Source organism: Branchiostoma lanceolatum, chromosome 6 (genome assembly GCF_035083965.1).
Source record: "Branchiostoma lanceolatum isolate klBraLanc5 chromosome 6, klBraLanc5.hap2, whole genome shotgun sequence".
Classification (NCBI taxonomy): domain Eukaryota; kingdom Metazoa; phylum Chordata; class Leptocardii; order Amphioxiformes; family Branchiostomatidae; genus Branchiostoma; species Branchiostoma lanceolatum.
Genome location: NC_089727.1, coordinates 16,075,523 through 16,091,535, shown reverse-complemented (window position 1 = coordinate 16,091,535; position 16,013 = coordinate 16,075,523). Strand labels below are relative to the sequence as shown.

Sequence of the window (16,013 nt, the reverse complement as noted above, 5' to 3'; positions counted from 1 at the left end):
AACAAGTGGAACCAATCTAGGCTTATGCAAATCATCGACTTTTTCTGTAACAAGATGATGCTGACCAGCTAGTTTTACTAGTCAAAGAAGTAACAAACAAGACTTCTTGTTGAAACAATGCAATTAAGTATTACTAATGAATGTAGCAGTCGTGACATATGTGACTGTTATGAAATGACTGCATTGTTTTGCTGCTGTTAATTCTATATTTTCTATGCTTCAAATTTATTTGTTTGAAGCAATTTCTCCTGACTGGTAAGTAATGAATGTGTAAGAGTTATTGTTAGCTGTATTTTGTACTGTAAAACTGGAGAATCCAGTGAAAAGCGGTTTTGATTTTTGGCCATTGCTCAGCTCTATAGAAAATATTATGATATAAAAAATATTATTTGGAACCTTTTGTTCCTGATTGTGCTATATGACATTATATACTTTTTGTAAGTGCCATGAGATATGAAAGTTATGGATGCAAAATCAGCAACAAAGTCATCAATATCCCTGGGCCTGTCCAATGGGATATTGGTATGACTTGGTAAAGCCTAACAATTTTGTGAAGATGTTGAATTTGTGTCTTAAGCATATAATAACAGTATTAGCCATCCTTGATCCGCTTTAGTTACAAGCGCACAGAATGTTGTAAAAAGTGCCTTATGAATGCATGATTGTGTGATAGTTACATTTCAAAGTAGACCTGGTCCACTGAGTGGGTTCAGAATGTCACTAAAACCTATTGTAGCATTATCAGTGCCATCAAATTTTGCCATAAGAAACTAAGATTGCTAATTGTTCCAACTTACAGGACATAAAGATATTGCAAGGCCTTAAGCAGCTACTGACACATAGAGGCCATTTTTTTCAGAATATATGCATTCAACAATTTTCTCGTGTGTCAGTAGTTGTTTAATACCTCATTGTGATGGTTGTTGAGTTCAACATCTCCAATTTGGTACCAAGTTGGACACCAGTGTGAAGGTGTTAAATGTACATGTACTACCAACTTTTGTATTGGCTGTGGAGTTAAGCTGTAGTGAAAAGGTTATTTTAGCACTATTAAGCAACATATCAGTGTGTATGATGTACCATTATGTGCATTGATCTAGAGTACTGAAGATTGATTTGGATTTGAACAGGTCTGAAGTATGAAGAAAGTTGATTCGCTAAAGTCAAGTATTTGTAACAAGTTACTAACAACACTAGAGTGCAATTAAATCATATCATGAGCAAAATGTTGTCATTTTCATTTCTTCGTCTCACAAGTGGTGCATGGTGTATAAAAATTATTGTTTTCTCTCTTCTTGCAAGACTTTATAGCGTAAGTTGAGGCCTCAGACACTTCTCATTTTCTTGCCAGACTTGACAGCGGGAGTTGAGGCTGCAGCCAATCTTACCTTTTGTAAGGTGTTTGAAGACTATGGGTAATACTATAGTAGTATAGAGCTCTGCAACAGGTCAAGGAATACTAAACTGGTGATCAGTTTGCAGTAATGAACACTAGAGAGTTTTTTTTTCAAGTATAATCTTTGATATACCACCAACAGTGTGTTCCCAGTCATAAACAAGAAAATAGTATTATGTACAGGTGATATTTTCCTCTCATACTCACTGAAACATGATTTCTGTTGTCTGTAGGCAGGACGTTTTCTCATGCGATCTTTCTTATTTAAGGAATGTAACTTGTATCAAAAGTCCCACCAATATTCCAGTGTTGTAAATGGTAAAATGAATTCACTACGTCCTTAACCAAAGTCCTATCAAGTTCAAACATGTTGTACCGGTACTTGTGTGATGGAAAGCTGTCTTCTTTTCAGGTGATCACAAGTTCAGTTTATTCATCCTGCTAGCTCATCCTGTGCTTTCAACACTATCATGGCACATGGCACTGGCGGCCCGCACTTTTCGTTCTCGAGTCCCACATTTGTTCAAAACACACTACCATTTCAGCCCTTACACAATCATCCGACAACAACGTCAGAACATTTCTTCACTCCTCCTCCTGACACCTGAAACAGTCGCTGGCTACTTTCCACACATTGCCCTGATTGGTCAGCGTAAAGTTCTGCGTAAATTTCATTCTGTTGTTGCCCTCGAATGTGACGGTTCCACTCGTGGTGACCAGTACTGTGGCCTGCCCTTGGGTGGCTTCATCTGTGGGAGAAGAGTGTTACATCAATCATCAAGCTCTTTGATCTTTTTAATAAGTTAAGGTTTGACTTTCTAAGAGTAGGGACGGATAATGCAACAATTTTATTTCAGTATAGCATTGTGTGGCCGTTCCCCAGAGTAAGCCCCTCCTGCTAGATACAGGCTGTGGCAGTGTATCACTGGAGCTGATCTACTAGTATAGGGTTTGCGGTCAAAGAAGAGCTTTCTTTTTCACAAACAATGACAACCTGGTGGAACAGGTTTCCAGAAGTCGTAGAAGCACCAACATGCAACAGTGAACACTTTCAAAAACAGACTTGATAAACACATGGAACATCACCCAGTAGTCTACAACTACAAAGCATTAGACTGCCCTCACAAGCCTGGAAAAACGGATGAGTGGCCTAAATTGGAATACTCTAACCTCTCAAATAGAAGTACCCCCTGGAATAGAAGTACCCCCCGGACAAATCTTCAAAATGTAATATAAGTACCCCCTGGAATAAAAGTACCCCCTGGAAAATTTCAAAAATCGACAATCGAGGCTTGGTAAACTGTGTCCATACATGTACAACTGTCACTGTCAGAGGGAAATAAGATAATAAGCAGGTAGGTAACTTATATTTAGTCAATTATGCCATACCTATTAAGTATATAGATATTGAACAGAATAACTGTCCATAGCTTGTTCAAATCATGATGATCTTCCTCGCCTCTTCGTAAAATATAATGGTAATATTGAAAAATTGGGCATAGGTTCCCCGCTATGACCCCTAACCGGGGGCCACGGTGCTTTCAAATTCAACAAGTGAAAATGTACATGATACATGCTTTTTCTACTTGGAACTTGAAGCAAGTGATCAAAGAAAATTGTTATATCATTTTATTATGACTGACAATCAGTGACATATAACAAAAATCATCAAAGTACTTAAGTTAGATCGGTTAGATGTACCTGATCATATTTTCTAAAGACATCAACCACACAAAAACACAAATATGAACACAGTCCTTCCACAAAACAAATATGTCTATAAACTTTTGCTCCATAGCGTCGAAAACAAAGTGAGACGCTCGGATTTCGAGTTCCCGCGGTAAATCCCACAATATTGAACAGAGATCGACTGTAAAAGTAGCTCAACGTCACAGACCGCACATACTAAGAAGTTACCCATTACGTGTTGACACTAGAAACCCGCGATGAACCGCCTAAATTGGGAAAATCTTACGATCATTTAAAAAAATGAACCCTCTGAAAATAAATATGGCCTTGTGTGTCTATCGTTGCCCAAAAAATATAATATTTCCATGCGTTTACGGTATCATTTTAAAGATCGGTATCCGCACTACGCAATATGCTGCTAGTTTTACTGTCGCCATGCCTGAGAGTGGCGGCAATGTTTCGCGATTTCGGGCTGTTGTTTACCGAATCATATCAGACATATTTCTGCCGTCTTAGAGATTTTGTGGCCTCAAAACACATATTACAAGGGAAGTTAAGTTATGATTGTTGTTTTAACGTGTTACATGTCTTCTGCGAACAAATAATTCTTCCGCCGCGCTGCCGATACTACGGATATAGTTGTCAGGAAATTATTATTCCCCGTGCAGGCGTGCACCCTACTCCACACGTTTTTGATCAGCGTGCTTTGGTTTACGATATAAACAGAGACTATCAAAGTTATTTTTATGAAAATTGTATTTTAAAATGTCAATGTCGCGTCTTTTTTTCCGGTTTACTTTGTAGCGTCATAGCGATATCGACCGATATGTTACGAGTGCCGCCAGGATACTTTTCACAAGGCCATCAAAGCGGCGAGAAAATCAACGCCGGTAGGCCGAAAAATAGCGAATTACGAGCAAAAATACCGGGGAAATATGGGCAGATAAACCTCAATACGATTTTAGAGGGATTCCTGGTTTGCAAAGCCTCAATTTTTCAAAAAATAATAAACGTACCGTCTAGAATAAGAACGTACCGGGTGGAACTATAGGCGAAAAAAAATAAACGTACCGGTACGTTTATTTGAGAGGTGAGAGTATGAGTATGACCTTCCTACCTGGCCCAAAGGATCTACTCTACTCTACTCTTAAGCCACAAACTGACAAAGTACCCCAAGGCCAGGTTGCAGGGCACATTAGACCAAGGAGATTTTATCAAACATGGGTGGCAGGAATCACGCATGTGCACCAACGCAACCACTGTGGCGTAATGCACGCCAGAAATCAAGCAATACTGGGTCTATTATCTTAGCTCAATAAAAGCTCCTAGATCGGATCTAAGAGTTTCTGAACCCACCTGGCAGTGGTTGACAGTCCAGTGTGATGAGTGTGTGTTCACTGTGAGGTAGGTTATCGTGGAACTTGGTGATCTCCTGTGGTCCCTTCACAAGGTTACCATTCCACACTAGGTTAGCTGTGTCCAGGTACAGCTTGTTCAAAACCTGCAAAAGTCATAAATCAGTCTTTAAATCTTGTAAAGGTAAGTTAACGTTAATAACATAAAACCATGACAATTTAAGGTTAATTGTAAGAATATTGTATAGGCTACTTTTTCGGACTCCAGAGGAAAGCACAAATGTTCGACTGTTACATAAATTATGTCTGCAAAACTACAGAAAGAATGACAAAAATACCATCATCTGTTTTTTCGATCATTTTCCAAAGCACGGGTAACTTTTATATAGCCATTTATAGGACATATTTATATATGTGGAATTCATCTTTATATATGGAGTCCCACAACGCGTCTTTCAACTTACGTGTCTTCTCTTGTCAAAAGTCTCGTAGAAAACCTTGGAAAACTCTTCTCCTGCCCTACAGGCGTTGTCTATATTAGTCTTGAAGTCCTGTTGTAAGGGACAAAGTTTGACTCAAATCATATTCGAGCTCAAGCTTCAAGCTCGTGGGGAGGGGGGTGCAAATGTTTGTGATATACAAAAGAATGAAAGGCCAAATATAAGTTACCTTTGTAATAGCTATCTTCTATCAGATAAAGTTTCATCGGAAATTATGTTAGAAATTTCAAAGAGGCGCAATCGCTGCGTGTTTGCCAATTTCTACTTTGTGCAACCAAAACTCACGTTTACTGCCGCCATGATGATGATGATGACCTGTGGTAACCCCTAAGACAGCAGCGCCCCTATCGATCAACTGCAACATTGTAGGAACGTTCCGAGGCTCCATCCTCCTCGGCAGGGCGGGCGAAACGTTAAAGTCACTTATGTCACATATCTACAATTTTCCCTGACATATATAACGTTAACACTAAAATACGAATCTGGTGATATCAAAGATTTCAAAACATGTGAGTCATAAAATACTAATGTCAAACTTCATCAGGAATCACATTGTAAATTGGTCCTCTTCTTTATAAAATTGTCATTTTTTCATTCATTAAATGTCTTCTGTGTGCTGCATACTTCAGTTGGTCATTTTGCCATGTTGATATAACGTTAGATGACATCCTCGGGAAAATCCAAAACTGATGCGAGCGTGCAAATAAAAAAAGGTTTGGAAAAAAAAGGTGCCTTCTTTATGCAATCTAGATTCTTCGTTTTTGTTCTTTAACATCTTCTTTGACCTCAGAATTGAATTTGGTGTTCTAGGACATTCTTATCGTTTTCCAATAGTTTCTTTGCAATTGACGGTATTTATTTGATCATTTTGTGCGATTTACAGTATGGTCGAAAACTTTTTCTTTCGTGGAAATGGACGAAAAATTGAATGCACGTGCGGATGTCATCCATAAAATCAAATTAAAATAGCCTTATGCTATCGCTAATAAGTGTTTGCAACATATCTTATGATCCCCCACCCTGCCTCTTTTCTTCACCTTGAAAAGCACAAAATTTGCATAAAGTCAAATTTGGATAATTACCCCCATAATTAAGTTGGGTGTAAAAATTTCAATATCACAATATGCTCTCATGAGTCACGACATCACATTTTATTCTGAACGATGCATCACATACCTGATTTATAAAAGTAGACAATGCAAATATTGAAAGGCACTGATCAGATTAGCATTACGCTATAGCAAACAAAGCAACTAAGCAGTTTTCTTTCAACTTTTCTTCTACGGTATTTGACATTTACCATATAGCATTATGTTGATAAAGCTTAGACATCCAGGTAGTAAGATACAGAAGATAAGTTACTCAGGCAACTGAGTGTAACAGTGGGGATCAACCTCCACTAACTAGTGTAACCGACCAGTCTAACTGGTCCGGACCTTTTAGCCTAGTGATTAGCGTGTTGAATTCCCAAGCCGTGTGGATTGGGATCGGCGTGAGTTCAAATCCCGGGAGCGGAGTACTCGCCCCTTTGGGTTTTTACAGTGGTTCCCACGCTGGCCCTGTGAGTAACGATAAGATCACACAGGGAATGTCGTACTCAGAGACTCGGGACGAGTCTGAAAAGAAAAGGGGGAGTAGTGTAACAGTGGGGATCGACCTCCACTAACTGACCAGTCTAGCTAGTCCAGACTTTTTAGCCTAGTGTTGAATTCCCAAGCCGTGTTGATTGGGATCGGCGTGAGTTCGAATCCCGGGAGCGGCATACTCGCCCCTTTGGGTTTTTACATGAGTTACAAATCCATCCAGTTGCTTGAGTAACTGTTATCTTGTGCATATAACATTACATATTTGTCACTTTTCCATAATCAGTAGGATTACAGTACAATGAGCTTCATATCAAGTCTTTCCACTACACTGAAAACACAGCTAAGTAAGTCTTTTACCAGGCAAATTCACGTGCATAGACAAGAAAATCCTTCAATCTTTCTCAAACAAACAAACAGAATGAGGTACATGTATATTCAATTAATACAACATTATGGGTGAATAATGTAGTAATCACATTCAGAAATATCCTCATAAGGTCACAAAAAAAATCATTCAACTTAAACATTCACTACTTTCCATTAGAAAGTCACAACACTAACAGTCATCTTTTGTTTGCAGAATTGCAGAAATAAGATCTTCAGGAATCATTAATGTTATTAACATTCCACCTTCATAAAAGTTTTCAGGTTTCACTATTTAAGCACTATATACATTACATGCAATATTAAAGAACTCATAATGGGTTTGTGCTGCATTCAAACCAAGTGTTTACAGATTGTCACCTGCCTTTTTAACAGACCTCTTTTTTTAGTCTTAAACAACTCTTCTGTTGATCTAGCCCTTTGATAATATATATCAATAAATCTTGCACTGGTTCCTGATTCCACAGAGATTTTTTTCAGATCAGCATTTGTCCACCATTTGTTCCCCTATGAATAGTAGGAGACAGCCATACTTTTTCTCTGTTGACTTCAAAGAAGATTTTCTTCTTGCCCAGCAATTTCTCCAGCTAAATTATACACCTAACATTATCATATGAGTAATGCTGGTTTACAGAACAATTCGTTTTCAAAGAAAGACCTCCCAAAAGTGAAAGCTTGGAGAAGACATTATCCATCTATCGGTAGGAGTTCGCCTTATGTTTTGGCAGGAAGTTGAAATTGGCCGGAGCAGGTCCCAACAACATCTCGCTGAGTCTGACCCAGTCTGCACAGTTTCCACTGGCCATGAGAGTCTCCAGGTCATCTCTACCGACAAAGTACGGGGGGCGGAGGTTGATCTTCTGTGGCGGCTGCTCCAAAACGCCGACCGGTACGTACCGGAACAGGAACGACAGCCACTCCAACATGAACCGCCTGGTCTTCTCCACACCTTGCGTGTCGGAACCCCAGTGCTCCAGGCCGTAGTTAGAGAAGTCCTTCAGCATCTGAAACCTCTCGTGCGACGAGATGTCCCAGTGGCGCTGCTCCTTGATCTCTGTGAAGATCCAAGGCTTGATCAAGGCGCCTCGTGCCATCATGAGTCCCGCTACTCCCGTACTCTGTCTGTGGCGGTTGGCATCCTCGAATGAGAGGATGTCGCCGTTCCCGAACAGAGGCATCGGACTGGCTGCCTTGGCGCACTCTGAGATGTAATCCCAATCCGCCAGCTTAGTGTAACGCTGCTCCCGAGAGCGACCATGCAGCGTGACGAGGGAAACGCCCCAGTCCCGGAGATGCGGAACGACTCTGTACGCAAAAGGCTTCTCTTCGTAGATTCCCGTCCGCATCTTGACCGTCAGGGGTACGTCGAGCATACCGATCATCCCCTTTACGACTTGCTCAAACTTGGTCAACCTTCCCATCAAGGCACATCCTCCGCCCCTCTTGAACACGAGATCAATGGGACAACCTACGTTCACATCTACAAAATCCACGCTGATGGTATCATTCAGGAGTTCAGAAACATGGGACATGACCTCAGGATGGCTGCCGCAGATCTGCACGCCGAAGACGTCCTCGGATTGGTGTCGTTTGAGCAGCGCCCACTCCGAACTCTGACCCTGCAGCAGGTTGGAGGCCATGGCCATCTCTCCACACGTGATGTCCGCCCCGAGACCCTTGCAGACCCGTCGGAAGGGCAGATTCCCGACCGTGGTTAGCGGTGCGAGGTATAACTTGTCTGCGAATTCCAGCTTCTTCCTTTCTCTGGGAATCAGCTTGATGGCATCTTCATCTGTGACAGACCCTGAGGGCGTGTTGGCATCCATTGGTACAGGATTCTCCACATTAGAAGGGGGACTCGGTGCCTCGCATCCTTGTACCTCTTGTGTTGAGAAATCATTTCCATTTCTAATGTTACTAACTTCTCCATCTTGTGTGTTCACTTGTACATCATTAACTACAGTTGCACTGTTGTTACCTGATCCCTCATCAACTCTACTTTCTAGAGGTGTTCCAGGATTGACCTTAGCTTCACTACTCTTGTTTCCTACATTGTCGTCACTACTAGCTTGTGCGGTAGACAACTTCCCTATAGCCCTGAGGTACTGATCACTTTTGGGAAACTTGTACTGTTTCTTCCTCAAGCTTGTCTGTATGTCCTTGGGGATCTGATTGCTTGTTGTTGGCTTTGCTTCAGGAGAGTAGACTGCGGGGTTTACGACGTTCTGGTTTTGGTCGTCTGTGTGGCACTTTGCAAAGCGACAGGTGATACCAAAGGGGCATCTGCCGTGCGTGTCGTAAACGTAACACCTGTCCCCTATGTCTGCAGGCTTGTTGGCGAGGTACTCTTCTACACTGTGGCTGAAGCGACACCTGTCTCCAAACTTACAGGAGTCTGGATCTTTGAGGAAGCTGGGGCACAAGCGCACGGCGTCACACAGCTCCGAGGGTTTCTGGTGAGGCCTGCGCTTGTTCTGACCTTTGGCTTTCTTCCATTTGCCCTTCTTGTTTGGTGGCTCTGGTGGGAAAGAAAAAAAAGGAAAATTAAGTATACGTGAGATCTTCATGTAGTAGGAGACACCCACAGGAAGGTTGTATCTTATGAGATACCTCCTTTCAATGCAAGACAAATGCGTTAGTATTGAACACATGAAATATATTAAAACGTGTCAGGAATAATTGAATTTAAGCTAGTTCGGAGTTGCTACTACGCATGTGCAGTGTCAAAGGTGAAGGCCCCCGAGACGTGAACAAAATTCGGCGGCGCGTTGTTATGCAAATGACGACAATGTCGGGACGAGCATTGCTTTCAAGCCGGGGGCCTTCACCTTTGAGTTTGACACTGCACATGCGTAGTACATGTAGTAGCCAGAGTGTCATCCTGTTTCAGTTCCAGGCTCTACCTTCAGGTTGTTTGGTGAAGGTAGAGCCTGGAACTGAAACAGGATGACACTCAGGCTAGCGTAGTAGCAACTCCGAACTAGCTTACACTCACCAGCACTGGAACCGACTGAGTACATGTAATGACATTTGTTAACCTACTGTAGATGCATAAATGTGCACCTTTGTGCTTTCAAAAATTGTAAGAAACACCACATGTATTTTTGTATTTCATACTTTTTTTTAAAATTGAAGTCAGACTATTCTGGCTGACCTTCTACCCCGCCCCCCTCCCTCTTTCCTTCCATGACAGTGTGATAACTTTCTTACTTGATTTACATTTATAGCTGTGACAAATGTAAAGACACAGTGATTTCATACCTGTCTCGTCTTGTGGAGACGTCTTGTCGCTCTCACCGCTTGCCTGACTGCCTCCTTCAGTAGAAGACTGGTTATGGTGGGTCTTGAGAAGTTTGTTCCAGTCCAGAAACTCCTTCTTGATCCTTAAGACGCCTGGTGCGTTCAAGACGCTCTCTGCCAATTCCTTCTCAACTTGAGACGTTTCCTTAGCTACTGTTGGAGCTTCTGCTCCGCCCTCCTGCTCCATTCTTACACACAAGGGTGCTTTGGTCAAAGTCCCAAAAATTTATACGCTACAGAGGCATTTTCTAGTCCCGGAGAGGTGGGGAGGGGGGCGCTCTGCGTTTACTCACAGGACAGCAAACGTCACCTTTACAAAGCTATAAGCTTACACGTCAGGTCTGTAACCACCTAACCACGTTACTAGGATGAATTTAGGTCCTCTATCCTGATGTTGTATTGGTGTACAGCCCACAAAACTTCCACGTGGTGCGACTTTGGAAAAACGTGCAACCCTCACGTACCAATGGTCTCACCCTGGAGTTTCGTAATCTCCAAGTAGATGTAGGGTCCGTCTCAGTGTTTACGACACACCCCCATTCCACTGGGGCGGCGACCTCGCTGCAATCGCGCTGCGATGTAAAATCTAACAGAGTGCTCAACAAATTTCACAGATAAAGAAAATAGTTTTTTCGCTTTATATTGTGTTTCCTTTTCAGTCAGATTGTACTTTTTGCATGATATTCCAAACAAGGGTTTAATACACAAACTTCAAGTGAAGTTTAGGTTACAGCAAGAGCGCAGTTGTCTGATTGCATATGTTATTATGACAGCTACCAGTTTTCTAACGGCTGCCAAGTAAGAAAAAGAATGCGTACATTTCACCACAGGCGGTAGGCAAAGGTATTGTCGTTGAATAGCTGCTGAAGTTCCGATCGTGACGAAGTACTCGGCGCGGGGATCACCCGTGCCAAGCTTCCGAGCGAAACCCGAAGCGGTGCCGAAGGCACGAGCGGGGGGTTCGGAGAGCCGAACAGGGTTCGGTGTTCGGCGGAGTTTTCGGCAATGTTCGGCGAAAGTAAGAGGTAATTAGCAAAGGACGACGGGAGAAACCATCCCCCCTAATGAGGGGGGGGGGCATTTCCGGAGTGAGCGACGGGAGAAATTGTCTTCGGGAGCATTTGAGCGAAAACATGTACCGCGGCGGTTACCCAACATAAATACCGTAGCCTAAAGCCCGTGGTCCGACGAAGAGGAAGAACTGAATGGAAGAACAAAACATGCAAGAAATTTATAGATTACATTATTGGAGGCTCGAGCGGTACAGAATCTGTAAACATTTAGTGGAATTCTTGAGTTAAGGTATTTCATCACTTATTTTTCATTGTGCACAATGCTTCAAGTATTTTGATCACTTTTATAAAACTACAGGTAAGCTACAAACACAAGTACTTCCACCCGACCTCTGGGTCAATATCTACTTTACAACACTATCTGATAAACAATAATATGTATGAATGTATGAAGTAGAATCATATGTCTATTGACATGCAATAAACATACGTACATACGGAAATAGCATGATCATATCTAATGAAAACATTTAATTATTCTTGTATATGATTGTAAAATTCTCTAACAAAAATCTGTGTCTTTGTTATATCTTATCAAAATGATATGTATCAAATTTTCGTAGTTGAACACTGATAAGGCATTTATTGCGTTGGCGTTGCAAACCACAACGAAATTTATGGCTATTGCAGACCCTCGTCTGATGCTGATAGTTGAATATCTCTAAATGACATACATTATACGTATGACACAACTTGGCCTTTAGACCTGACAAGGACTTTTTCACCGCCCATTCAATTTCGTCGAGTCAGACATATCTTAACTGGTTAAAAACCAGTAACGTTACATCACATTCAATAACGAGATTTGGGGACTCTGTAGGAAGACGTTTTGGCAGCTATGTCATCCATAGCTTTAGCAGCGAGAATGGCCGCCTGCAATGCACATCCCCAATGGTAGGTGACGCCGTAGCCGCCGTGACCGTAGTTGTGGATGACAGGAGTGTCGTTCACGATGTCCCTCTCCAGCCTTATCCGCTCTCTCACAGGGCGCAGTCCCGTCCACTTCCCCACAACTCTGGCTCCCTGTGTTCGGAACAATCAGGTCAACTGAGTTAAGCACTAATCTCACAGGACCCGCGACACGTTGGCGACCTCGCTGCGACCGAGGGGTTTGACAACGCGCGCAACGAATTTCATTGATAAAAATTAATCTTTTTACGCTTTGCATATTTTGTTGTCTTCTTACTTTTTGCATGATATTCCCACTATTAAGTCAAGGGTAACACACATCCAATCTAGGATTTAGGACTTAACAGCCGCTCCAGACCCTTGCGATGTAATGTGGATACAAAAATCGGTCGACGTGTTTTTTTACCTCAATGATGTAGTGTTTTGGGTGTGTCTGTCTGTCTGTGTGTGTGTGTGTTTGTGTTTCCCGATCATTTTGTTCGTGGTTAGCATAACTTGAATGAAAGGTCTGGATGGATTGTGAATTTGTGATGGTACATGGTATGTGGGCAGGACTTGGGAAGACAAGGGTCAAGGTCGATTTTTTTACATTTGTTTCTAAATGTTTGTACGTGGCTCTAACTCTACATCAGCATGGTTGTAAAATCAACGCTTCCATATGTAGAAAAATAGACAACTTGACACAGTTACCCCGACAATGAGTCTGATCGAGTTCGTACCGCCAGAAATTTTAGATGGAAAATCCGGGATGTTTTAAAGAAAGGTCCAGTTAACTCACCTTTAACGAAGGGATCATTTCAACAGCACCATCCCATATCTTCTTCTCATCCTCCTCCCTCCATCCTTCATTCCAGTCACCCAGCTGGTTTAGGCCACCCATGGCGACTACATTTATCCTATGGCATTAACATTACAGTCATCCTACGTTGTCCCAAAACAATTGATGGACTTACAACACTCTAAAAGGTACATAATTCCATTCAAAACAAGTTATAATCGTCTGATAACAATTAACAATCACAATTAATCTGGTTGGATGATTGGGTATGGTATACGGTAAGGTGAATCTATAGGTTTTTACATGACATCAGTATCTTACCCTGGAATGATGTAAGGCGAGTTGTAGTATGTTGTGCTCAAGTTGTGAGTGAGGAGAAAGTGTTTGATCCAAGGGGCGTGAACCTATTGAGGGCAACATCAGATTAAAGAAATAATCAAACCCCGATTCTTAACAATATTTCTACACAATCGACATCCTCAAAGTAACGATTGATGGTGCAAAAAAAGTCTTAGAATGAGCGACAGTTGTTTCAGACTACAATTGTTTGAGACTACAGTTGTTTGAGACCGTACAGTTGTTTGAGACTACAGTTGTTTGAGACTACAGCTGTTTGAGACTACAGTTGTTTGAGACCGTACAGTTGTTTGAGACTACAGTTGTTTGAGACTACCGTTGTTTGAGACTACAGTTCTTTGAGACTACAGTTGTTTGAGATTACAGTAGTTTGAGACTACAGTTGTTTGAGACTACAGTTGTTTGAGACTGCAATTGTTTGAGACTACAGTTGTTTGAGACTACAGTTAACATCTAGATGTGTTCACGACAGTTATTTGAGACTAAGACAACAGTTGCGTACCCTGACGATCTGGCCCCGCCCAGGTTTGACTCCTTGGTCGTTCAACAGTGTTCTAGCGGACAGCCCACAGCAGTTGATGACGACATCGTAGTCACTGCAAACCTGCACAGGGGTGAAAACGAAAAAAGGGTAACGCACCGCGGTTTCTGTACACTTCAAGTGTTTGCTGTAAATAGTAGTTATGCTTAACGTAGAACCGTTGGGCCATAGAGAAAACAAGCAGTACGAAGTCATGTACATGGTTATAATGAAATTGTCACTGATACCACAAGAACTCCAGTTGCGCTCTGTGAAAATACTAGTAATGCTTCGGTCGTAAGGACTGTTACTAACCTCCGACAGGCTAGCGATCTTTCTATGTTCAAACTTGACCCCTTTCTCCTTCAGCCTGAGATAGTCACAAAATAAAGGCATCAGAAGGCTCTCTTTCCGGAGTGGAGAAATACATACACATCGACGAAAAGATTTACAATTAGATAATGTTAATAACTTATCATATTCTTGATTTTACAAATGGTTAAAACAACAAACCAAGAACCCTTTGAAAGTTTAATTTGTCATATTAATCATAAGACCTTTCCAACAAAATGTTGTAACATGTTTGTCACCATAGACGCAACGCACATAAAAAGAATCGCCATACCTCTGTGTCAACCACGGCAAGTACGACCTGCATTCCAACATCAACGTGGTTGTAAACCATCCATAGCTGTAACACCAAGGAAGGGCGTCAGAACTCTAGCATGAAATTCTTCAATATCAGCGTGTTTCGTACGCGAACAACACAATTATATTTGATAAAATCAGGGGTCATATTTCATTGCGTATCATATCTGACATCGACGAAGGGGGAAGTAGACTTTCGTTATACTTGTCATCAAACGCGTGGTCATGGCCATGAAAAATACCTGTATCCTGGAAATTTCTTGACTTCTTCTCCAGTTAGATGTCTGAAGCCATGTACGATGTCTTTCCACGGAGGGTCCTGGAATGGAAGCAAAGTGTTGCAACACGTCAGTGCAAACTGTATTGATTCAACGTTCTGAAAATGTTGCACATAAGGTTAAGAATTTTACTGTTCTATAACGTATGAGAATCAAATGTTGGAAAATACAGCATATGATATTGTGGCACAATTGTAACAGCTAGGCTAAAAGGTCGCGACCAGTTAGACTGGTCAGTTGGAGGCGCTTGAACCCCCACTGTTACACTACTCCCTCTTTTCTTTCTAGACTCGTCCCGAGTCTCCGAGTACGATATTCCCTGTGTGATCTGATCGTTACTCACAGGGCCGGTGTGGGAACCAGTGAAACAAATCAAAGGAGCGAGTAGAAATAAGTGATCCCAACCGAGATTCGAACCCACGCCGAAACCGGCAGCCCAGATCACAGGCACGCACGCCTTAACCACTAGGCTAAAAGGTCGCTAGAAAACATCGCGCCTACCGGAACTTCCTTGTCGAACACGTTGTAGCCTGACTGGCAGAACAGGCCGATCTGGCTGGAGAAGTCGGTCTTGTACAGTCGTGAGAGGTGATCAAACGTCCATTGCAGCCATGTTCTGAAACAGACGCAAACGACAAAGTGCTCAATTTGTTCTGGTCGATCTATCCCTAATGTTGCAATCTAACTTAGATTTTCCCGGCAAATGCTCTTGTTCAGCTATAACAATTTACTGGACTAATTTTCGATATTCCTTATTCCATTTCGTAGTAGAGTTTGAACATAGGATTCAATTGCAATACTTTAAAAGCCACATGTTACGCAGTGACATTTAAGTACATGACGTATCTGCTTCAATTGATATACTAGTATTTAATCCTGCAAAACCTGCCGTATTCACCCAAGCATAGGGTTCAAAAGTTCAGGTATGACGAAATCCTACGCATGGCTATGTATACAGGTCACTGGACTAACGTAAACATTCTCAATGTCAGGTTTTAACTACACACATTAAGTTACCAGTTAGCTTATCTACCAAACAATCTGTTAGTAAACACTGACAGTTCTTCTTGTGTCACGTCCCAGAGCTGGGGTTGTATGATCCCGGCGGCCCCGTCTCCTGTCGTGTTGGGGGTAAACTCTGCCGCGACAACCGTCAACTCTGCCTGCGGGCACCGCTCCTTGACACACAGCGCAGACGACAGGCCGACCACACCGCCCCCCACAACTACCACCTTCATCG

General features: G+C 42.1%; 3 protein-coding genes across 3 annotated transcripts; all 3 read right to left on the bottom strand.

The window, feature by feature from the left end:
• Positions 1-1,209: 1,209 nt before the first annotated feature.
• Positions 1,210-5,317, bottom strand: LOC136436839 (NTF2-related export protein 2-like). Its single transcript, XM_066431197.1, has 4 exons — positions 5,226-5,317; positions 4,905-4,991; positions 4,442-4,586; positions 1,210-2,145 (listed from the first exon to the last, which is right to left on the bottom strand). Exons 1-4 carry the CDS (start codon positions 5,238-5,240, stop codon positions 1,982-1,984), a joined length of 411 nt encoding a protein of 136 aa, XP_066287294.1. The 5' UTR covers positions 5,241-5,317; the 3' UTR covers positions 1,210-1,981.
• A 1,202-nt stretch (positions 5,318-6,519) lies between these two features.
• LOC136436834 (tRNA-dihydrouridine(47) synthase [NAD(P)(+)]-like) lies at positions 6,520-10,712 on the bottom strand. Its single transcript, XM_066431191.1, has 2 exons — positions 10,172-10,712; positions 6,520-9,428 (listed from the first exon to the last, which is right to left on the bottom strand). Exons 1-2 carry the CDS (start codon positions 10,395-10,397, stop codon positions 7,606-7,608), a joined length of 2,049 nt encoding a protein of 682 aa, XP_066287288.1. The 5' UTR covers positions 10,398-10,712; the 3' UTR covers positions 6,520-7,605.
• Positions 10,713-11,427: 715 nt separating this feature from the next.
• Positions 11,428-16,011, bottom strand: LOC136436837 (D-amino-acid oxidase-like). The gene is made up of 9 exons (XM_066431195.1): positions 15,833-16,011; positions 15,275-15,389; positions 14,738-14,814; positions 14,473-14,538; positions 14,163-14,217; positions 13,830-13,931; positions 13,292-13,374; positions 12,971-13,088; positions 11,428-12,306 (listed from the first exon to the last, which is right to left on the bottom strand). The coding sequence occupies exons 1-9, from the start codon at positions 16,009-16,011 to the stop codon at positions 12,076-12,078; spliced, it is 1,026 nt and encodes a 341-aa protein (XP_066287292.1). The 3' UTR covers positions 11,428-12,075.
• Between the last annotated feature and the right edge of the window lie 2 nt (positions 16,012-16,013).

What these genes read in the sequence shown, in the direction of transcription:
- LOC136436839 (XM_066431197.1), bottom strand. An exon ending in CTTTTGACAAGAGAAGACAC is followed by an intron (nt 4,587 to 4,904) that starts GTAAGTTGAAAG and finishes TGACTTTTGCAG; the next exon opens with GTTTTGAACAAGCTGTACCT. An exon ending in GGACTGTCAACCACTGCCAG is followed by an intron (nt 2,146 to 4,441) that starts GTGGGTTCAGAA and finishes CTTCTCCCACAG; the next exon opens with ATGAAGCCACCCAAGGGCAG.
- LOC136436834 (XM_066431191.1), bottom strand. Translation starts at nt 10,397, where the DNA reads ATGGAGCAGGAGGGCGGAGCAGAAGCTCCAACAGTAGCTAAGGAAACG. An exon ending in GTCTCCACAAGACGAGACAG is followed by an intron (nt 9,429 to 10,171) that starts GTATGAAATCAC and finishes CTTTCCCACCAG; the next exon opens with AGCCACCAAACAAGAAGGGC.
- LOC136436837 (XM_066431195.1), bottom strand. Translation starts at nt 16,011, where the DNA reads ATGAAGGTGGTAGTTGTGGGGGGCGGTGTGGTCGGCCTGTCGTCTGCG. An exon ending in TGTTCGACAAGGAAGTTCCG is followed by an intron (nt 14,815 to 15,274) that starts GTAGGCGCGATG and finishes CTTCCATTCCAG; the next exon opens with GACCCTCCGTGGAAAGACAT. An exon ending in AAATGATCCCTTCGTTAAAG is followed by an intron (nt 12,307 to 12,970) that starts GTGAGTTAACTG and finishes TTCCGAACACAG; the next exon opens with GGAGCCAGAGTTGTGGGGAA.